This window comes from Betta splendens, chromosome 2 (assembly GCF_900634795.4).
Source record: "Betta splendens chromosome 2, fBetSpl5.4, whole genome shotgun sequence".
Taxonomy (NCBI): Eukaryota; Metazoa; Chordata; class Actinopteri; order Anabantiformes; family Osphronemidae; genus Betta; species Betta splendens.
Window position 1 is genome coordinate 727,301 of NC_040882.2, and position 23,204 is coordinate 750,504.

Here is a 23,204-nt window from a genome sequence, read left to right on the forward strand (position 1 = left end):
AAATGATACAAATCTAGTACGTATTCCCACAAATCATATCGACACAAGGCCACACGCGCTTTGAAGTGTTAGTGTCACCAGTAATTCTAAAAGAGTAGAAATAAACAATTACGTTTTGTTTATATATGTTTCATATGTTTGTCGCACTGATGGAATAGCCGCAGTGATGCAGCCTGACGGATTTTGTTGCCGTTTTCAAAATACTCTATACTATACAAAATACATTTCATGACACAAGACTGTATCTCTATGATGCTATAACGTAATTTTGTTTATTTTTTATGATTTGATCTTTTTAGTGTTTATATTATATTTTGGTGTGAAATAAACAACTTCTCAAAACTGCAAAGACGAACTTTTAAGTGAATTACTGCTGGGAAGCGGTTGATCAATTAGGCTTGCTAAGCCTGTTACGGTGACGCGCGCACACACACGCACACACAAACCACCCGAGCTCACACAGCCACTTTTATTTATACACACATAATTACCCATCAAGGGACTAATAGTTATAAATCCCTCCGCACTGAAGCGGACTGTCGCCGCTCTGAGCCTCCGCTCAACGAGGGAAGCGTGATTACACACGTTGCCCTTGGGGGGAGAAACATTTCCAGTTTTTCTTCAAACCTTTATTTTGCACATTCAAAGAAGGAATGAATAAATCAGCTGCTGACTCGAGTCCTGCCTGTCCAGAAGACATACACACTAATGTACACACTGCAGCTCGGTTTGAAATAGGATTTCTCAATTTTAATTAGGAAATAGTTACATAAAATATAGCCTTAAAGTATAGTGTAACAGACAAAATTGCACACTGTAATAACATTAATAACAACAACAACAATAATAATAATAATAATAATAATAATAATAATAATAATAATAATAATAATAATAATAATAATAATATAACAGTAATAATATTAATTACCAAAGTAACACTGCTGGTAACCATTTCTCTTTACAAAGGAACCAGGAACATTTAAGAAAAGAGGTGAAGCATGACAATCACACTACAGTCTGACAGTACAAAATGTGGGTATAAATACTGGACATCTAGAAAAATACACAGGTCTTCTTTTGACTCTCTTCATACAATATTAACAGTTTCATAGAAAAAGAAAATCAAAACACACAGTTGGTTCTGTTGATTAGCACCAGCTGGTCAAATTCCAGATAGACATTTGGCATTAAGGTCACCCTAAAGTTCAAATATGTCTTCAAAATAAAGTGATAAAATATCTTAGTATTAGCTCTTATCGATCAAAATAAAGAAACTGTATTTTTTAAAACGACAACCCCCAACAAAAAAAGAATCAGTAGAACTAAAACCTTGGTTGGATGATTGGCAAACATCTTACATAGTTTATTTATTTTATCATTTGCATATATCAATTAGCAATGCCCAGTCCGATATTAACTTAGAACAATCTTTACAAACAACATAATATACAGCTGAGAAAGGAAACTGAGGTTTGGAGAGCTTGGGCGCGTTATGCTACTATGACACCACCAACAACACTATTTGGATTGTGAAGAAAAGCAAAGTCATTATAGAGGAGAGTTATTTGTCAGCATTTTCCTGATGGCTGTATGTTTTACAATGAGTCCAGTGTGTTCCCTGAGCTACCAACAATGACATTGCGTGTCGGACACTGAAACATCATTTCAGTCCATATCACCAAACACTTTGCTTCAGTAAACATCATTATATCATCTGCTGTTGATCATGAGGTCTGTTGTGAGAGGTGCTCATGTGTCGGTTAGAAAAACTTACTGTTTTTAATTTTGTTTGCCACAGATCACACAAGAGGACAAGACTGAGTCCGCTTTTGTTTGGATATGAACAAAATTTGAAGAAAAGCTCTTTCTTCCTCTTTCTTGTTGTTCACTTGTTAAAATATTGCTTAAAAAGTAGCTAAGGATGAACTGCATAAACTAGTGTGGGTTGTGATTCCAAATGGCCTTTTTTTAACAGGCAGTGTAGTTAGCAGCAAAACATAAAATGACAGGTTGAGGAATGTGCCTGAAGCAGAAACTGCATTGCGGAGGTGTCCTGCTCATCGCTGCTTGGATAATGGTTTACTTTACTTACAAACTCTGTACAATATTAGTTACAGTGCAATGATAGCAAACTCCCCAGCATGGGGAAAACGAGACATCATTTCGTATTGCTGTCCAGTTCACCACATCCAGACTTAAATCAGGTGTTTAGGTGGAGGTGTGTCCAGCTTCACTAAGTGCTAACAGTTGTAGATTTGCGGCTTGTTATGATGGAGTATCAGGAGTTCCTAGGTCTAAATGGAGAAACTCCACTGCTGAGGCCTTCTCTACTTTTGAACATCTGATCAATCAATTGTGGGATATGAAGAAGAAAAGGGAATGGTGTAGGAGGCCAGACGAGCGGTGAACCAGGCATCTAGACGTCGTTGGAGCCGTGGCTGGTGCAGGAGGAGAAGCTGTCGTACAGCGAGTCGCTCAGGGAGCCCACAGGGTCGGCCCCAGCTTTGCCGGAGAAGCTGGAGGAGGACGGCTCATTGCAGCAGTCCTCCACGCTCCTCCCAGCATTGGCGTGGCTTCCCAGCGCTGTGTCCTGGTAGAGGCTGCCGCTGCTGTGATTCAGCTTGTTCAGGGACTCTAAAGAGAAGTCGAGACAGACCTGCTGCTTTCCACTGACCGGCGTCTTCTCCAGAGCAATCTCCTTCTGTAGAAAGAAAAAAAAACAGATCAACACAAGGCACACATCATACTGTAGAAGTATGACTGATGCAGCTTGACTCATGGTAAACTGTCTCAAACTCATGTCCATCTCATTCACATTCATCTGATGCTCGAGAGCAAGGCACCGATCCTTACTGAGATTTACATCACACCAAAGGACCTAATGTATGTCCTGCGTGCTGGTGGACAGTATCTGGGAAGATATTGACTGTGTTAACAACATTATTTCTTCTACCCAGCCTGCGACAGGGTTGTTCAGCTTACAGTAATAGAATAAACATTTCAACAGTAGCTCCATGAGTTTAGAAGGTGCTCTGTCAGTGTGGCCGTTTGTTATCATCTCCAAAGCCTCCTGGTTTTCTAGTGGTTACCTTGAGGTACCAGCAGTAGTAAGGCACTATCACATGACTTCAAGTCGCATAGTTACTATGGCAGACAAGTGAAGAAACCTAAAATACTTTCTTCTTGTTAACTATGAGCAGACTATTTGAGTAGTGGACATGATTTCAGGTCACAAAATGCACTTTAACAAGCTAGTTACTGTGGAAATCAGCAACAAACATCCCCCTGAGAGACTGTAAACAAAATCCTCAGCAAATCCAGCCCAGAGGAGAGCAGCTATCAACATACAGTAGGTGTTTTTGCAGAGGTAAGTACATGGAGGAATAGCTGCAGGGTTGAAGGAACCCCTAGAGATGCTCCAAAGCTGGACCGTTTAGCATTTTCCTGTAAGGTACATGTACATCTCCCCCCAGACCGGAGCAGCTCACCAAGGCATAAACACACACACAACAGCATCAGGAACAGACACCTGAGTAGAGCAACTGTTAAAACTGATAACGTGACCTGAAGTCATCTCAGAAAAGATAGAAAGTTTTAAAATTCATCTTTAAAATTCTGATGTGACAAAGTAACAAAGTCATCCAGAGGTTCTTGAGGTAAAGGTGATGCGAGATCAAGGTTCCACACATTTAGGTTCATGTATGTCCTCATCTGGACAAACATGGGGGCTGATAATGTGTTTTGACAACCACCAGTCCAACAGCTCTCTTTTGTGAGATTTCAGCTAATTGGATACCCTTTGATCAGACTCTACCTTTAAATATACAGTACAGCATCTGGACTGCAAGGTTTTGGCAATTCTAGAGGTTTGCAATGCAACATTTGCTTTCAATACATTCCTGAAGCTTTCTGCACCCAGCTGTACTATAAAAGCATGGAAGATGTAGCGCGTATAGCAACACCGTAGCTGTTTGCAGTTCTGGAACCCCCACCAGCAGGCTTGTCGGTTTCTTCTCCAACCAGCTAGTTCATTGCATTCAACTGCCAACTTGGTTGTAAACTATCATGGGATTATGGGACTGGAATGAAACCACTAGAAGTCTGTGCCCAGAGGGCCCAGTTTGTGAAATACTGGTGAAAGCAAGAAAACTCTGTCTTGGCATTGTCTCAGCAGGTGTGTAGAAATCTGCTTTTCGTAGCGCTGGTAGGAAAAGACAATTGTTTAGAAATGTAAGGAAGTTTGAAGGAGGTCATGCAAAGGATGATAATTTATGCAAAAAATATTATTTCTATCTTCACAGGCTCAAAAAAGACCTAATCATGTTATATTATGATGAAATGAAGTGATGCACATTCAAACCTGCTCCTAAAATCCCACAGAGCCCTATTAATGAGCCCTGCTGTGACCTTTCATTGCACTTACAATCACATTAAATTTGTAGAAGAGAAAGAATCAAAAGAAATATGAAAGAAAAGTTGTACCCAAAGGGGATGACTACTCGCCATGGTCTTACATGTTGAGGAGGGGTTTCGCAGGTGTGGAGGTTGAGCCCAGATGTTGAATAAACATTAGACTTGTTGAATTTAAGTTTAACTCCCACATGCTGATGTTTATAACATCACAGTTTGTATGCTTGATATTAATTCAGCGAAAAAATGTTCATTATACTGTTTGGAGAGGAAAGTGAGGCGATGAAGAGGCCCTGACTCTCTCAGCCAGCATCCCCTCTATGCTTCCTTTTTGGTTGGAAATAACATAAAAAATGGGACAGAGTGTCTTATCACTGATTGGATTGGTTTTTTTCGGAGAGAACACAATTACCAGCGGATCGAAGCTTCCCGGTGACGGTGTCTGGAGCACCTGAGGGTGCAGCTAAAAATGATGGCGGCACACATGAGTGAGGCTGCAGGTGGACGTGGCAGAGCTCTCATTGTAAACATCAGCACCGACATTATCAGTTAGTGACACACTGGCCTAAGTACATAATGAAATAACAAGTTTTTCTGCTACTCCTGCTGTTATACACTATTCTCTCCCTATGTTTTGACCTCTAGAAATGATAAAATACTGTAACATCAATAAATATTTTTAATACTATTTTTGTTTGGGCCTTTTCAGAAGTCACTACTGCAAGTAGTGTACTCAGGATGCTGGTAATAATATGAATGATACTGTGGACCTGTTTCACGGTCCAGTGTCCACTTGCTACATCACCACCCACCTCCCCCATGCAACCGTATACTATAATGGACAAAATGGCTGCCAAAGCTACTGCTGAACCAAACTTCTGTTCTGTCACTCGCTTTATGTTAAAAACATCCAGCTTTAATGGTGAAGCAGTAAAAGAAAGCACAGTGAATTTATGATTCACGAACTCTTCAGTGAAATACCAAACATCACTACCTTTAATATTAATGCTTCATTACTTCTCTTAAAACTCTTTGTGTAGGCGTTGTAAGGCACTAGATGAGCTTGTGTCTGCAGGAGGACACATTCAGTTTGTCTTGTTCACAATCAGGTTAGGAGAAAGCCGAGTAAATGTAAACTAACACTGCTGCTCTTCAATGTTGTCTACGATCTGCATCTCAATTGCAAAACACATCTCAGTCCTTGTGTATCACCTTGTGATACCGTGTAGAGTTAAGGTGGATTCTGACTTTGCAATGAGGACAAAGGTGGGAAAACATTCAAACAAAAAGCATTTCTGTTGCTGCAATGCGAATAATACGACTGCAGACCGATGCTGGGTAGCGGGTTATGAGCGCCTTGCTTTCTATTCCTGCATCACACTGGCCAGCAACACTATCAGTCTAACAGCAGCTCAGGAGGCACATTCCTGATGTTGTTCTACTTATTCCAGTACTGATATAGTTTGGCTTATTTCAAATTACACAATAGCTGACATGGTCCCTGTCTCTCGCCGTGTAATCATAGCTGAAGGTAACAAGCTGTTCCACAGTAGGAGATGCTGCGTGAGCTGATTTGCTGAACACAGGGTTTGGACTCAGGTTCAATGGAAGAAGGAATCTCCCAAAACTTCACCAATGTTATACTTTGGCTTAAGGTCTGATCCTACTATCCTGCAGTAATTCATTTAAAGGACAGGACGCAGGAGAAAAAAAGATTGTGAGTAGGTAAGAAAAGAATGACTGGCCACGAAACAGTAAAAACAATTAGTAGGACAGAGAAAGCAACAAAGGCAGGGCGGAAGCAAAGAGCCCATGAAGAGAGACGTACAGTAGAGAGGGGAAAAGGAAGAATAGAGAGGGGCAAAGCTGAAAGGCAGTGGAAGGCACATGCAGGAAAGAGACCTGAAGGAAGGAGAGGATCTAAGGAGAAGGAGGCGGGGGCGCCGTTAGCAGGGCTGTCAGGTGCTGTCAGGATGATGAATGGGAGGCCAGCACGGGCTGTGAGGGCTCTGATGGGAGCTGCTGAGCTTTACATCACTCTCCTGAGTGTTTGTGAAAGGTTATTAAAGGCGCTTAAATCATCAGGCTCTGACACGGGTCGCACCCAACCACCAAACCTCCCCAAACCGGCGCCAATGACAACATCTCCCAGGCCACGACAAAAGGAGCGTGGTGGCATGGGCACGGGCGCGTAGAGAGAGGGGCCAAGAGGTGATGCCACTCAGATGAATTGTCTTTTTCAGGAGAATAATGAAGGGTAAACGGGTTCAGCAGCACTCATCCATCATTACGGTGGGTTTACAGCAATGGAATTAAGCTATTATTAAAATTAATAGCAAGTTTGGCGCAGCCTACTTCCAAACAGAAATGGTAAGTTACTGCAAGGACTCTCAGGATTTAATCGTTTTGTTTTTTTTAATCCAAGTCCTTAGATGTTAATTTAAACTTTTCTCAAATGTTTGTGAACCGACCTCATGAACTCTCATTTTTGACAGATGCTCTTTAGGCAGCCCCCCCCCCCCCCCCCCCCCCCACCCACAGAAATGTAGTCTACCAAAGCCAATTAGATGACCAGCAAGTCTGAAAGGGAGAAAAACACATCTTGGTTTGTTCCGTTTGTTCTCTTGCACGTCAGCTAATGGACTTGTGTTTGCAGTATTGGTCCCGCTCGATCCGTTGCCTCTGCTGGGACACGCATCGGAATTTTAAACCTCTCTTCAGCCTTTGTTTCCAGTTGGACTGTAAGTGGTAAAGTTTGCTTTGTTGAGTAGAGACCTTTCCTCATATAGTAAATACTGCCCAGTATTGGTTTGGCGTTGGCAGAAGGAGACCAATTTAATACATAATAAAGCTAAATACCAAATTAGTAAACATAATTCATGGTCCACCTAGAAATTCTGCATAATTATTCTAATTTCTGGGTGTAAGTGCATTGGAAATAGTCAGATGTGACCTTGGTGTTAAATGCCAGTGTGACATCAAAGGTCAAAAACATCGAATAAATTGAATTTCATCTCTTACCTCTCATACACAACTGTTTGTTGAGTTTTTTTTTTCTTTAGAATATAGATTTTGTGTCAGGGTGAGTGTTTGGGCAGGAGAGTAGAGTGTGGTTGTCCCATAGAGCCGGCCCATGCAGGCTGGAGGCCATTTCATGGTCTCTGATCCTCATTTGTCATTCAGCAGCATTAAATACTAGTAGGCAAATACTCGCTGACACAAGAGGGCAAGGCGATCGAAAGCAATTAGGTGACTTTTTCTATGAAAATTTGCAAGCAGTTTTAATGGTGTTAAAGAAAAACTTAGAGTTTAGTGAAATCGGGGAAGTTATTTCAAAGGTAAAGCTGACATTGCAGATCTGACAGCAACTGCTCAGACCCCCCTGAAACGCCCCCCCGCCCCACAGCCCATGACACCGCAGAACGCTAAAAATCCTGTTTATTCATCTTCATGCCTGTTTTTGCATGAAAGGACAAATTATGCAAAAGCTGTGACAGCGTATCTTCTGTCCAGGGAGGGGTTTCATGGAGGGCAGGTGCTATGTCTCTGACTCTCACACATCTACACCTGGCTGCTGACGGGCTTCTTAGCACTTTAAACTGCCTGAATTAGGTTTCAAGAAATGAGGAAATTGATTTATTCTAAAACAGTGAACACAGGGCATACTTCATTATCTCCTTCAGACGGCATACTGGGGCATAACAATCGATAAGGCTTTGTCTAACGTAACAAAACGTAATATATTCCATTGAAAAAAATCACCTTTGAGTAAACACAAACTTCTAAAAAGGAGAGTGGCTGCACACTGAATATCTGAATAAGTGTAAATCCTAAAGTAAATTAAATGTGCAGCTTTCTCATTTAATACTCACACTGAGTCTGTCTCCTGCTTTGCCATCCAGAGGCGCATCCTCGTGCAGCAGATTGTACTGGGAAATCCTCCTGGTCTCCTTCTCCAGATGAAACACATCGTGTTGGTAGTAGTCCATGATTGACAGGGATTTCTCCACACTGCTTCTCTTCAGGGTCTCCTCATTCTGGTCTGCTATGGCAAAGTAAGTCGTTTTCTTTTTTTTCAGAATTTGTCTTCATAAAGTAAAAACATACAGCAATCATCCCTACACGTATAAACATACCTGAATCACTCCTCTTGGCTCTGTGGATCAGCGTCCTCTGTGGCGAGGCCAAAGTGCTTCCGGTTCCCTCACGTTCGGTCTCTGTTTCACTGCTGCTTCCTGAATATGTGCACACTCGCAGGGCTCTTTCCTGTTGACCATCAAAAGCAGCAGCAAAAACAAAACAAAAATTCAACGGCTTGAACTACTGATGTGTAGAAAACAAAAAAGCAAAGAATGTGGGGAAGTATTTTTTTTTACTTTCTACTCCACTTGTTAATGTCTTACACTGTGCATATAGTGGTCCTTGTAGTTCATCTGCCTCTCTGCTTCCGTCTCCTCTGTGGAGATGATGCTGCATGGGGACCCCAGGCTCAACCTCTTTGTCCTGATAACATCTGCAAGTCACGGAGGGGAGATGAGTAATGAGCTGTGCATTCAGTGACTCATGACCGTCTCATGTAACGCGCGCTGGCAGTGGGGAGAGGAAAACATTATCTGAATTCCTCTGAATCGGTCCCTCGGCAGACAAACCGATGAAACACAAGGGCACCTCTCGCTCATCCATTCAGCCAAAACCTATTCAACTGCACAAACACTCATTTTTTTGCATATATGAATGGATCTGCACAATATTCAAGCTATCAAAAATTAATGGTGTCCACCCTGCAATTGTTCCCAGTCATGACTCCTGGCAGCCCAGATATAACAGCCTTCAGCTGTCCCCCCTCGGCGACGAAGCACTGCTGTATTATCTCTCTGCTGTCTCGGACAGATGCCAATTTAATTGTCTCTTTTAACATTCAGCTACATTACAATAACAGACTGCTCACAGCCAATGCTCCATCTCCATCAGGAAAATTATGCATTGTGATCATAAAAGTCCTTTTGCGCACTTTCTCTTCGCCTATTAGGAAGCAAACAATGAGGCAGATGCCATTGCTTTTCTGGCCTCCTTTGTGTTTCTGCACAATAAAGATAGAAGGCAGAGGATATATCATATGATAAAGATGCACAGAATATGTTCAGGCTCTTCTAATCAACTTTTTCAACAGGGACGAGTCAACAGGAACTTCTCTATTAGCAGCGACAGTCGAGAGCTGAATTGCTGCCTCTGCAGTGCCACCGCAGCATCGAGGTGAAATAGATGCAGGCTAATGTCCTGTAAGCACAAATCCCCGGCTGTGATTGCTCATCCCTGTGTTTTTCATTGAAGCTTTAATCAGCCATCTGATTGCATCCTACCCACCGCCGTTCTGTCGTACATCACGGCGACCACCGAGGCAGCAGGCGCTTTATGATGTATGGCTGCGCTGACATGCCCATCTAATGGCGTTTGTTAGTCGTGCTCAGGGCATAGGAGAGTACAGGTCCCCATAGGGACGCAGTCAGATGTCAGCGCTGATGCATTAGCTTCCGAATTAGCTGAACAAACAAGGCTCCTCTTTTAATCAGAGTATAATGTACCAAATAACTTCCCTCCTTCGCTTGTCTGGGAGCCTTGAGTGCTCCAGAGGAAAAAGTGTTAACATAAAGTAGAGTGACATCCAGTATTTCACTTCCAACCTAAAACCTAAATCAAACTGCCTGTGGTTTTCAAGGCTTGGCACTTTGCCATCATAACAGTAGCTTTTATAGACATTCATTTCAATTTGTCCTCCTTGATATTGAAAGCTAATGAGAAAACAAAGGCAGAGTTTTTGTTATGTTTTGCCATAAGCAGCTTAACGTTATCATCCTGGAGTCCCATTAAAAATATATACTTTGATATTCATTGCCAAATAGCTCAGAAGTTTGCTTAACAATGCAAACTATTGGGTTTGCTGTTGTTGTTTTTCCACATCACATCTTCTAGGTCTTTAACTATGATAACTTTCTGGAAGTTCTCCACTTACCTGAAGCTGCTAGTTTGGGCAGTCGGCTCTGGGCATCCTGAATGTGGCTGCTGCAGGTCACAGAGGGGTCAGATAGGGAGTGACCCATGCTTTTAGGAGGACGTAGGCGGGTTTTTGAGAGGAAAGGCACTTTCACATCAGGTTGCGAGGGATCGGGGTAGGAAGACTGAGGAGCTGCCCGATGGAGCTCAGAGGAGCCAGTGGTCGCCCCATCGGGGCTGGGTTCACATGCAGAAATGTGACGACTAGCGACCCGGTTGACGGAATCAGGGAGAGGGAAGGTGCCGATCCCGCTGTCTAGGGTTCTCATCTGACAGCTGGAGCCTAAAGTGACAGGGAGAGGTGTGTGATGTCGGGGAGAAACAGGGAGCGACAAGAGGAAAAAAACAGAAGGGCTTTTGGATTCACATGCAACGGAAGGGGTGAGTGAAGAGGGCATCTGTAGCAGGTCCAGTAACACAGATGACAGCAAAAGAAAAGAAAGACACATTTATTTTAGGGAATATATGCAATCTTGTATTTTTAGAAATTATACTTAATTGCTGTATGGCACAAGACAGCACCAATCGCCTGAAGTAAGTTGCAGTGTGGGCACGTTATATTCAGGGGCACAGGGTGCAGCTCGTCTACAGTAACTCAGGAGAACCGACAGCAAGCAGCAACAGATGGACGTTGTTTGGAACCGGGGTTTTCAGGGCTTTTACTCGGACTGGAGCAGATGGGCGGCTGTTCAGCACAGCCCAGGTTCTTGTAACTGTGAACGCTCATGGCCAACACTTAGATCAACTAATAATTAGTAGTTTGCAAGTATGTTTATTTATTGGAGCATTTGCGAAAGCACATACTGGCTTCTGTCTTCTGTGTTGCTGTAGGCAAAGGTTGAAGCTCAGTTAAAGTACAGAATGTATTCTACTATTTGTACTGTTGGCTTTGGAGATGATAGATCCTCAGATCTTTCTTCCAAATTATTGGTGATTTTGTAGCGAATCACTATCAACAGACTCTGATTTTCAGCTTCTCTGTTTGTGATGATGGATCACAGACAGTCCACTCATGAGCACTTCTTCTGAATACTCTTGAACTTTACTTGAGTTTAAAAACAGTTTACCAATTTTTAAACTTTGATTTATTCACACACAAACTATCCATGCGCTTTCTGTACAATTCTTCTCTCTAAGACCGAGTATGTTGAAGCTGTTGCCCTGCATTGTTGCAGCCTCAGCAACTTTACACTTTGGAATTTAAAGATTTTCTTCAGTTGTGTTTTAGTTAAACTTCTTTTTTGTTTTATCTGACTTCCTAATATCCACACAGTATACTGTACATGCAGAACTTGTGAAAATGAGTCAGTGGTGCTGGGGTATGCACATTCACCCTGTTCATTTGACAGATGGCCCATTACTCTGCTGTGAGTCACTCGAGGACATGCTGTGAAAGGACAAAAAGTCAAACAAAAATCCTGACTGAAGATAAAAAAAGCACATCATGGGGCTGATACACACAATACACACAATTTGTGTGTGTGTGCGAGACTGGTGGAGAGAGTCATAGATTACGCAGTTGTATACCTGAATGCCAAGACAGGCAGTTGGAAATTCCTTCTGTAACCAAAATATAGCAAAGTCCACAGTAATTCTACCCAGAGGTAACAATAACTGGACATAATCCAGTTTTCATGAGCTCCCTATCACTTCTGTATAGAACCTCAAGGGTATGAAGGCTGCTTTGTTGATACCTTCATCAGGTGAAACTGAGTTAATGCAACGAGGGGGTGTCAAAAGAAAAGAAAGGGTCATCAGTTCCAATGAAGTATAATTAGCATAATATAGTAAAAACTAGATATTAATGATATTAATAATAATAATAAAGTCCAATTTTCATAATTAAGAACAGAGACTTTTAAGCATCATTAAGTGCCATAACATTCATTGATGCCTTTGTATCTATTGTAATGCTTTATTGCTGCTTGTTAAAGATGTAAAACATGTAAAAGAAAAATAAGTTTAAAGTCCAGAAACATCAGTTCTCAATGAAGTAACTGCTGAATCACTGGTATTGATCATCAGTGTCATCAACCTGGGCAGATATATTAGAGCCTTTCTGTGCTATTGGCCAGTCAAAATGTTATTTATTGTCCCTTTATGATGGAAAATACTGCCTCAAGGGATGTTTTTCTAATTTCCAATAACTGACCAGTGTAGAGTGAACTTCGAAGCCCACATTCATAACTCGAGCATGGATTTTGCTCAAGCTGCTTGCATCGTAAAGTGTCTGGATGCAAAGTATTTATATGATGGATGTGTTTGTCTGGCATTAAGCCTGTGAATGCTGCACTTTGGAGAGACGTGACATTAAAGCAGTGCTGAGGAGCAATGAGCAGCTGCAGCTGAAACCTTTATGAATTATTTAAGTCAGACTGCCTGGTAGTGCTTAGTAGGCAGAATATTAAACTGGAGGCGTTAATCAGAATACAGAAACAATTAAACTTTTTATTTTGGGCATGTGGTTATGACCCCTCATAAGTTTGATGGAAATAGCTCAAAACTATTTTATTAGTTACTTGCCAAAAACTAAACTAAAAAATAATTAGAGAGCCTATGGAGATTGTTTTTTAACAGCCAGACTTCATTAAATGAAACACACTTAGTTTCCATTGTAGAATATATAAAATTATGTCATAAACAGTGTAAAATGACAAAGTATGAAATTTCAGCGAGACATGTTGCAGAATTTCTACTAAAATCGCCTGCTGTCTTTAACTCTACTACATTACACAGACATTATGGTCCTTTAACCACAGCACAGTAGACTACTTTTCAAAAACAAAATAATAACAAGTCCAGTCTACCCATACATCTCTACTGTTTTATGATACCAAGCACTATGCACTAAATAATCATTGATACAGTGTTCTAATTACTGGCGGTAACGTTAAAGAGCAGAAAACGTATATACGAGTCATTAGATTAAAAGGAAACACTGAGTTTCCACAAATGATAACAATTAGTTTAAAGTTACAAAGTTGAAGTCTGTGACTTCATCACTACAGTATAAGCAATGTCATTTGATACGTCTATAAGTTGTCATGTGATGAAACCTTCAGTATACAAATAGTAAATATATGGTAGTAACTTTAAATTCAAGTGTTATGTTGCTGAGCTTTGATATGAATCACAGACAAATGTGTGTGTACAGTAAACAGCCCTGCTTCGTCCATTTCCACACTAAATACTCCAATATAAATTTGTTGCAATCATCACCCTGTCTCACGTTTTGATGTATCTATTTTTTCTTTTCTTAGCTACTCAGGCATCGTAAAATCCGGCCCACTCGCACATCAATCACCTGCCTAGATTGTCAACACGGCGTCTGCAGTGACTGCCTTTTCCCCACAGTAAGTCTGGTGGAGAGGACGGTCGCTTGTCAAAGGAATTGAGTTGTCAATCACATCAGGGAATCACAACTGTAAAATGTGTTAATGCTCAGTTGCACTGGCTGATTTGTGATGATTAGTGACAGCTTTTTGTAAGCTGTTTGGAAAAAAAAACTGTATTGTGATGAGGTAAACACTAGCAAATTCGAAACTCAGACTGCTTGAAAATGTAGCACATGGTGGTTAGAGGTAAAAGTCGTAAGAGGGAATATGACACCGAACATTTTGAAATCTCTCTTTGCTTTATTCATTGTAAATAACAATATTATAATTAATATTGCGGTTAATTTAAATAACAACTTGATTTAGTTTAAATGAATGGTGATTGTGTGATGTATATTATTGTCTATCTGAGGGTATCCCGGGAAATGTATGAGCTAAATTTAGTTTTTGGTAAAATGCCCAATAGTAAGGTTTATTCTTACCAATCATGTGATCTTGACAAGCTGAATCTGGGATGTGTCCCTCTTCATTTTCAGCCTTCAGGTTGATCTTCTGAGTCACCAAAAGGGTCTAAAATATCAACAAACACAACGTGTTAGTGATACAAATATAAATACAGTAGATTTTAGTCACCAAGTACAGTACAGTGAGCTGCATTGTGTAAGAGAAAGATGATGACCAAAAGGACAAGGTAAAACTCTTACACAATCATTGTGAATATTTAACATTTAGACTAAAAGTAAGTAATTTAATTGGGTTATTTTTTTCTGAATTTTTTTAGGGTGGTGGAGGAGAGGCTTGTAGGTCATAAGGTTTTAATCTTTTGTGTTATTTCTGTGGGTAGATGATAAAGGGAAAGGCTTTGAGGATGGTATTAAATGGCCCTCTTTGTCAAATTGAGTGCCTGCGATAAGGGGCTACTCCATGCTATCGAAATTCTATATCGTGTGGCTTAAATTTCTTACATTATGCAGTAAAACTCTCTTTTTGTGGTTCTCTTTTGCCTACACAGACCGCTTCCATGACTTCCTTTTCTATTGCTTTCTTCAGGCTCTCTCAAGCACTCAGCCTCTCCATCATTACCGGTCGTTTGAGTGACAGATACTAAACAAGGTCATGATTTTGGCCTTTTGCTTACGAAGCGCGCTGGTATGATTTAAAAAGCCACGCGAGTGAGAAGCCCATTCCAGGTTTGTATTACATGCACGGTCTGATGGCAGTCTCCTCGCGAGATATGGCTTGAAAAAGCTCAGCCGTGTGGAAACAACAACATCAGCCAAGGTGGATAATAAAAAAAAAGTAGGTGATGAATTGTAGGCTGAGAGAGAACACAATGTGAATCAATACCGAGCCTTCGGGGGATACAATGCTGAAGAGGCGGTGATGTTCTGGATGTGAACATGTACGTACTGTACAAGCGCCAAAACCTGTGGGAATTTGCATGTACTGTATGCTTGTGTGCCAACAACCTGTCCAAACACAGTCAGGAGAAACAAGCAGTGCCCGACTCAGACATGACACTAATAAAGTCACGGAGTCTCTGTTAACGGTGCGTTTGCTTACTCACAGCAGTATCTGAACAGATCTCCATGTCTCCCTTCATTTCGCCATGTTTCCTCGGCGTGGAGATCCCAGGCGGCGTTGCGGCCACACAGTTACCCTTCAGCGCCGTCCTGCAAGGAACACAAACATGCTGTGTTTTTACAGTGTTTTTAGTTCCTCTATTATCAACTCACTAGGCAGAAAGGAAGTCTGCAGATAAATTGCATTGACCTGTTGCTTTGCTTCATGCTAACATATGTCCATGCATAATAATAACACACACGCCTGACAGACCCTATCAAGTGGCCCCGTCAAGTGATTGTTTGCATAGATTCTAGATGAAAATTTGTCAGCTGGGATTTGAAATGGCAAATCAATGATGTGAAGGGGGATAAAATAAAGAGAGACTTTAGCATAAGTGTGTTGACTGTGCTTCTAAATTCTGGTCCAGGAACTGCCTGTGCTCACTGAAGTGGAGTCATAACTTAAACTGACAGCTGCTTTTTGCGCTGCTTATTTTGCTCAGAGCCTCCAAAGACACAGCGTCGACACAGCAATGCCTCATGTTTAATTTAATGGAACAACCAATTTGTTTGAAAGTGTCCATTAACCTGACAGAAAGACAACACTGAGAAGGCTCAGTGGCTAGAAGCGATCAGCACAGCATCCAGTCAGTTAAGAATAATTCGTTCTTGGTTTACTCACCTGCCAAGAAGTTCTTTGACAAACTGGTCTTTGCCGATAAAGGCTGTCGTACACTGGATCTGACTGGCAATTTGACCCATCTGATTGTTGCAGTGGTCCATGATGGAGCTCAGCTTGTTGTTCACCTCAGACAGATTCTGCACCTCTTGACTGTCTCTCTGCTGGTTATCATTTTTCTTCTTATCTTTCTTCTGCTTGCCACCAAGCACTGATCCAATCTTGAGCTCTTTCTTCTCCTCTTTCCCCTTGGGGGAATCTGCTTTCTTCCCACTCAGAGCCGGGAGTTTGCTCTTACGGAGGCCGAACCAGTTTGCCAGAGAGGGGCCTGTCTTCTGTTTGGCCTCGTTGGCAGCGACCTTCTCCTGTTCTTGACATTTCTGCACATTCTCTTCGATTCCCATCATGACCTTCTCTTCAATAGTGCAGGCTGTGGGGCTGATTTTTTTCTCCTCCGTATCTGGGGGTTTGTTTGGAGAGTCTGTCTGGGTTTTGACTTCCCTGCTAAAGTCTGACTCATTAGTACTGGCTGCTATGCCTCCCATGTCTCGTGTTAGGTTGTCGGTGTTATGGACACAAGACGAGGTTGGAGGCTGGAACTGAGGATTAGAGACACCTTTTGCTGTCTTATGAATGTTGTTCAAACCGATCTTGTCACTGATGAGTAAGTTACGCACTTCTTTCTGAGAAGGTGATGTAATTGTCTCTTCCTTCATTGTAACTTGCAACCCCTCACCTTTAGAACCCGATTTAATGGTTCTCTCAGGGAGGATATTGTGACTGTTTGAGCATGTCATGCCTCCATAGTGGCTGAGCCTGGTCCTAGGAGAGTGAAAAGGGCTCTCAGCTAACCCAAAGCTGGGTACCTCCAAAGAACTTTGTCTTGACAGGGAGTTGCCCCTTTCCACCGAGTTGGTGATGATCTGGGTTCTAATTTTGCCTGGTCCGTCAAGGCCATTAATGTTGGGTTTCTCTATGTAATTGGCACTAAAGCTCTGACTACGGGCTTTGGCCCCATTCGTACCCAAGGCAGGCTTTAGATGAGGTTTAGTAGTAACAGATATGGATCTTGAAAAAAGCTGACTACCTCTTTTCCCCTTATTGCAAACACCCCCCTCCTGTGGTAATACAGCTGTGTGTCCTTCCTCTTCCAGTAACCTACACTGGGCCTCACCTTTACCCTCTGTAACGGACATCTTGGGTGGTGAATCAATATTGTACACTTGCTGCACGCTGTCACATTGTGTAGAAGCATTTGAAGTCACTGTCTCCTTGGAGACCGAGTTGATATGATCCTTTTCTTGCTTGCCCGGTATAGAAGGACTATTTTTATGGCTAGGGGGAGATTTTAAAAATGCTTTAAACCCCATTGGGATACGAGTCTTTGAGGCTTTTTCCACTGAGGTGGGTGACATCATAGCTGAGTTGGGTGGGCTGACTACAGTTTTACCATTTTGCACCTCTGTTTTAGTATGAGTGGGGTCTTGAAGCGATAATGGCAAACTAATTGGGGTCTTCTGTACTGTCTGGTGGACGATTTCATGGGTAGAGATTTGAATTGAAGACCCTCTGAGGGCACTGTAGGGAGGAGGAACATTCTTGGAGCTGTTAGGTGCATTTTCAGGTTCTGGAGCACACCCTGAGTTAGCAGAAGGGAGGTAGTCTTTCGTGATTATACGCTTGGAAGTGCCTTTAGTAGATGTCTGTGTCATGGCAGGGGACTTCTGAAGGTGCTGACTGGTTTTATCAACCAGTTTTTGAGGTGCAAGTGCAGTCCCATACCCTGCGTCCAACTCTAAACAGTCTTTATCCTTAATGGGTAGTGTACTTTGCATATTTGGTAAAAGTGAAGTGTGATAACTTGGGGGAGGGCCTCTCACAGTGGTTGGCTGAGCCACTGCTGGTTTATGTGCTTGAGGTGACCCTTCATAATTTGGTCTGATCAGTAAGGAGGTGGAGCGCCCTGGGGGCGGGGGAGGAGAAGGGGACCTGAGTTTGTTTTTGCTGGTTTCACAGTGTTTGTCTCTGGTTGGCTGTTCACCACTGTCGGCATACTCTAGGGTTCTCCTTGACAGGTGAGGGGAATTAGAGGCCCTACTCCATTCAGCCTTGTTGGGAAGCTTGGAGCTGACTGCCTTTGGGCTCTGTGAGCTGTTTCCTGATGTCTTGATGAACCTGGACATTTTAACTGAGGGAGAAGAGGGGGATTTATCTTGGCCTGAGAGTCCTGAGTTCCCACTGATACTTGGTTCAGTCGTGGATCCTTTAGATAATCTCAGTGGGGATCCTAACGGTTTGTTCCGACCAGGTATCTTTGAAGCACTGGATTTAGGACCTGCAGAATCATTCATGGGAAGAATACAATGTCCTTTATTAGTTCGACTGTTTGGTGGTTTTATTAGTTTTCTTTGTGGTGTCAACTGCATTGACAGTCGTTCTGCACTGCCCTCTCTGCTGTTGCCAGTCTTGCCAGTTCCTATTTGATATTCAGATGGCTTCTCTGGAGATTCAAGAATGGCGTAGTTTTTTGCATTTCCTGACCTCTGCCTTGTTGGCCTGTCCTGTGGCGCTGCATAAGCACAACCTACCTGGCCACCTTGAGCCTTGGTATCTGACCCAAGCTTTTGTGGACAAAGCTCAATAGGCTCTCCTTCTGCATCAAATATTGCCAAAATGCTTTCCTCAGACTGAGTACATTTGGCCCCTCTGGGTTCCTTAATTAAGCTGAAAGGCCTGGGCCTCCCATCAGCAGACTGGGTGCGAACCTGATCCCTTCCCAAGCACTGTTGTAAAATCAGCTTGGCAGCATCCCTAGACAGTCTCTTGGAGTCTTTTTCAGCTTGCTCTGGTGGCTGGGTGAAGGGCATTTGAATGTCACTGGATTCAGAGTTGAGCTCCTCTGGGTCATCCACATCACCGAGGTGATTGGGCCCCTCCAGATCAGGGGGATTTAAGTGCAGTTTGATTGGTTTACTAAACGCTGATGTCCGCCCCCCCTGAGGAAGAAGACTGTTAATGAAACTCATGAGTTTCTCAGGACGCTCTTTAGAGTCATAACCAGATGGTTGTTTAGTAACTGCAATACCTGAGCTACTATCACCTCCATCTGCATTGTCCTGTACCCCTTCCCAGCTGCATAAACTGTCTGAGATACTGTGAGAGCGCCTCGTACAGTAAAACCAGGTGTCCTTGGTGGGGATGTTATCTCCACGACTGGAATGTGCCAGTTCATCATCTGCATCATCAGAATCGTAGGAGAACTTCTTGCGTCCAGCAGCTGGAATTCTTCCCACATGCATAGGTTTGGACACCCCTTTACTGCTGCTCTTGATCCCCAGGGAGTAGATGCCCTCATTTGAGTTCATGCAGTCTTTGTAGCCTGACTTGGGGACCTTGGCCGAAGCAGAGTGGCTTCTGTGTTTCCTCCTCTGGAGTTTCCGCAGTCCCTCTAGGATATGGCTCTCCTTGTGCCTTGTGGGCAGCTGCTCCTCCAATGAGGCACAGATATTACTGGGGGCTGACGAACCCAAACTCAGCCTCTTCTCCCAGGTCAGAGAAGCCTACAAGTCAAAAAAAAGAACAGACAAAAATGATATTGCAGTACTCTATGTCTACATTTCTTCTTTCACAAAGTGTTTCCTATTACGCTGTTGTATTAACTGCTTCTAAACTTTTCTTCACAGCATTTTCTAGGTTTTAAATAATGTTAATGCCAGTTTTTTTATTCTAAATCTTCCATGGGGCCTCCACTTGGAGTCATAATCAGCACAATTTTAAAGCTAGATAAGGGATTAATTAGGGTCTCAAAACAAAAATTTAAAATCTGAACAATTCCTAAGCACCACTAACAAGTATCTTGATGAGCTGCCATTAACTAGTGTTGTGTGAATTTGGTGTCATGTGTTTTAAAATAAATGGAGGTTACCATTTTCCCACAGGAGCGTCCGTCATTCCACGTGTATGAGCCGCTGGAGTATTCACTACATGCACTTGACAGAGACAACTCGCTACTGCTACAGCTGCTGCGCGGGTAAACGGGCGCTGGGACCGCAAGGCTCAGCTGGCTTAGGCATTTGGCCACAGGGAGACCTGCTTTACCATTCAGCTGAACCTCCTATCAGAAAGGAAGAAGAGACAGTGGAACACTTTACAAAGCACTGTTTATATTTTTGTAGAGGTTTACTGGATAACATCTCAGAAGGTTCAGCTTTGCATCTAATTTTTAAATAAAGATATCACTAACAAGTTGTGCAAGCACTGCTAAGTCACTTTTCTTCAACTAGTTATTAACTTTTCTTCCCCCTAAATTCTTGATGGGTTACGTTGTGGAGTAACGTTGCATATCTAATTGCTACATTGCTGTTAGTTATGTGATTGATGTGAAAGATAGTTCAGGTACTTTTTAAAAACGGCAAAGCAACGTGCCTTTCAAACCCAAAAATATCAATCAAGATCCCAATTGCCGGAACCACAACGCAGCAGATGCCGCTCTAATTAGCATATCCATGCGGAAAATATTACTACAGTATATGGGAAACTAATGTTGGGCAAGAAATGAAAACAATAATATTTTAAGTTTCTAATCTCATATCTTGTGTATATCACCTAACTAATCCTCATCTAAGGAGATGTGGTACATTTAAACTTTTAAACCTTATAATAAAAATTGTATAATTCACATTAAGGTCATTATTATTCAATTTATTCGCTCTTTTTTTGCTCCCATAGCACAGCAGGAGCAGGAGTTTATCAAGTGGCATCCTCAGAGGGATAAAAGGGTAAAAAAATTGCGCAAACCCATTTTCAGGCCGTAATGCATAATACATAAGATCACTAATGTACCATACTATCCTATGGAGTCATTTTTACTGACGATGGGTCTCAATCGATGCTTTTCTGGTAATATGACAGGGATTTATTCCTCTTAGTGCCAAGTGATACTGCCAGCTCTTCCTGGTGAGAGCAGAGAAGGGGTCCGATTGTTAGGTCTGTATTTTTATACCGCTTAATGATTTCTTGAAGGGGTGGGAATGTAGTGACCTGGACAAATTATCTGGTTTAACAGAAAACAGGAAATTCTCCTACAGGTCTTATGCGTACATTAGAAGGTGAATCAGTATTTCTGGAAAGCAGGAAGGCCTTGCTTCTCTCTGGCTCCAGAAGCAAATCTGCAGCAGACAAATCCATGATGCGAGAGTGGAGTTTCTGAAAGGCAAAAGAAAGGGCACGCAAATTACAGTAAACATGTACCTCAGAAGGGTATAAGGTGTTTCATGAATTACATGATATTAACATTAAAACATAGTTGTTTTTTACACCAGAATTATTACTTAAATACATTTGAAATTAAAACAAATGAAATCATTTTTTACTGCATCCCTGTACATTAAGGCGGGGTGGTGGGGTGGGGGGGGATGGGGGGGCGCTGGCCCTGCTAGTGCCCATCAGATTCCCTCCACTGGAGCCATGCTGAGCCCTGATTCATAGCCTTTGCTCAAAGTCATTAATGTCTTCAAACTAATGTGAATAGAAAATAATTGCATCAGGGAGTAAGGGATTCATTTGTTTTTTTTATATTCATATTCTAGTCTGCAGTCTCCGCTGTTATTTAACACTTGTGCTTAAAAGGGAAGGATACAAGACCAAATACATTTCCGCACATTAATCTCAGAACTTAATTACATTGAGTCCCTGTACTCAAATTAACTTATACTGGAAATATGCTGGAACAAAACACTTGATCATGTGCTGCATTTCCTGCCAAGGGTAAGACTAATGAGAAGTATTCCATTCCATGCTAATGCAATAAAACTCAGCTAAAGTTACTTTATACCCCTAAAATGAAATGCTGTGAAATTGCTCACGCTGTGCACCTTTAGTACAAAAATACCTGTCAAGAAAATTGCATGTTGTGAAAGTGAAAGTCACCTTCAGCAAATGGAAACTGAGCTCAGAAAACCAATAGCTCTAATTTTCCCTCACTGCCAAAAACATTTGAAAATAAAAACAGATAGATTCATCCTCAATTTTACTGCATTCCATAAAACCCTCCGCTGACACTTTGTATTGACTTTTTTGTGCTGTGAAAGACGTCCTCTGAACATATTGATGGACAAAAACAGAAAGAAAACAGCTCCTAATGACAGCAAAACTTAACTGCTTTCCTTTGTCTCCTACGAACAAACAACCTGCATCACTTCGCCTGTGGCCAAAACACAGACATCCTACGTTCTCTTTCTCCAATGTTGACCAAAACATCCAAAGCAAAAGCGTCTCTGTGAATTAGCGTGAGCTTGTGAAAAAGCCTTCCCCGAGACAAACTCTCACCATCACTGCTGCCATGGAAACCGATCAATGCCCACAGTCAATGCTTTTTCAGCTTAGAAAATAAACACAAATATTCTTTAACTGTAAAACGATACATAAGAGATTTTGTATGACATAAAGTTCCAAATTACTTCTCATTTTAACTTTCAAGTCATGAAATTGAAATGACTGTAAGCCTGGTGCTGCACCCCTGGTTGTGCCTGCTGGCCGCATGGGATGGGAGTGGCTGGAGTGTCAGAGGAGGCTCTGATCTTATCATAGGGTGCTGGATTTCACCTCCTCAGCATCCTCATCAAAGATTCAGTCAATAGTGTCACCAGGTCATAAGTGAAGATAGTTGATAGAAATGCTGCACATCAGGCCTAGGTGTACACTTCTTGATCTTTTTGAGGTTCCTGTGAAATTAATTATGAGTGAAGGCTGTTGTATTTCTTCATTGTAATTTTATGTCATATATCACGCCAATGATGGCCTTTAATTAACTATTACTTAATCCTGGAATAATTAAACGCTTCGTTTCTGTGCATCATACTAAAGAAAACGCAAAGCCGTAACAGTACTGTATTTGTTTTTTGAGAGGGGGGCTTGATTTCACAGTGGCAATATTTCAAGACAACGAATATCAGCCCAGAATGAGTCAAAATGTCAATGTTTGAAAAAACATTTTTTTTCATATAAACCTTTCACCACAAACTTGATTCTCTGATTAGGAATAAATACTGTACAACATGCAACATGTCTGTCTGGTCCAAGACTATAGTGTGTGAATAGATAAATGCATTCCCTTGCTATGGAGATATATTTAGACACATTTTATCCACACACGCATCGCTA

The 23,204-nt window shown here is 41.9% G+C and overlaps 1 protein-coding gene across 12 annotated transcripts in view; it reads right to left on the bottom strand.

Annotated features, from left to right (window-relative positions):
• Window positions 1–446: 446 nt before the first annotated feature.
• LOC114842314 (nck-associated protein 5-like) overlaps window positions 447–23,204 on the bottom strand; it is a 104,464-nt gene continuing 81,706 nt past the window's right edge. For 10 of the 12 annotated variants that reach the window (XM_029127873.3, XM_029127871.3, XM_055503239.1 and 7 more), the window contains 10 exons: window positions 21,144–21,248; window positions 19,969–20,157; window positions 16,047–19,603; window positions 15,367–15,472; window positions 14,282–14,369; window positions 10,424–10,747; window positions 8,817–8,926; window positions 8,550–8,679; window positions 8,286–8,458; window positions 447–2,704 (listed from right to left, as the gene is read on the bottom strand). In XM_029127873.3, the coding sequence (XP_028983706.1) occupies window positions 2,420–2,704; window positions 8,286–8,458; window positions 8,550–8,679; window positions 8,817–8,926; window positions 10,424–10,747; window positions 14,282–14,369; window positions 15,367–15,472; window positions 16,047–19,603; window positions 19,969–20,157; window positions 21,144–21,248 (5,067 nt within the window). In that variant the 3' untranslated portion in view covers window positions 447–2,419. Of the gene's footprint in view, window positions 2,705–8,285; window positions 8,459–8,549; window positions 8,680–8,816; window positions 8,927–10,423; window positions 10,748–10,831; window positions 10,863–14,281; window positions 14,370–15,366; window positions 15,473–16,046; window positions 19,604–19,968; window positions 20,158–21,143; window positions 21,249–23,204 lie in introns of those variants that run through there. The other 2 variants (XM_029127872.3, XM_029127879.3) reach the window with 2 other exon arrangements.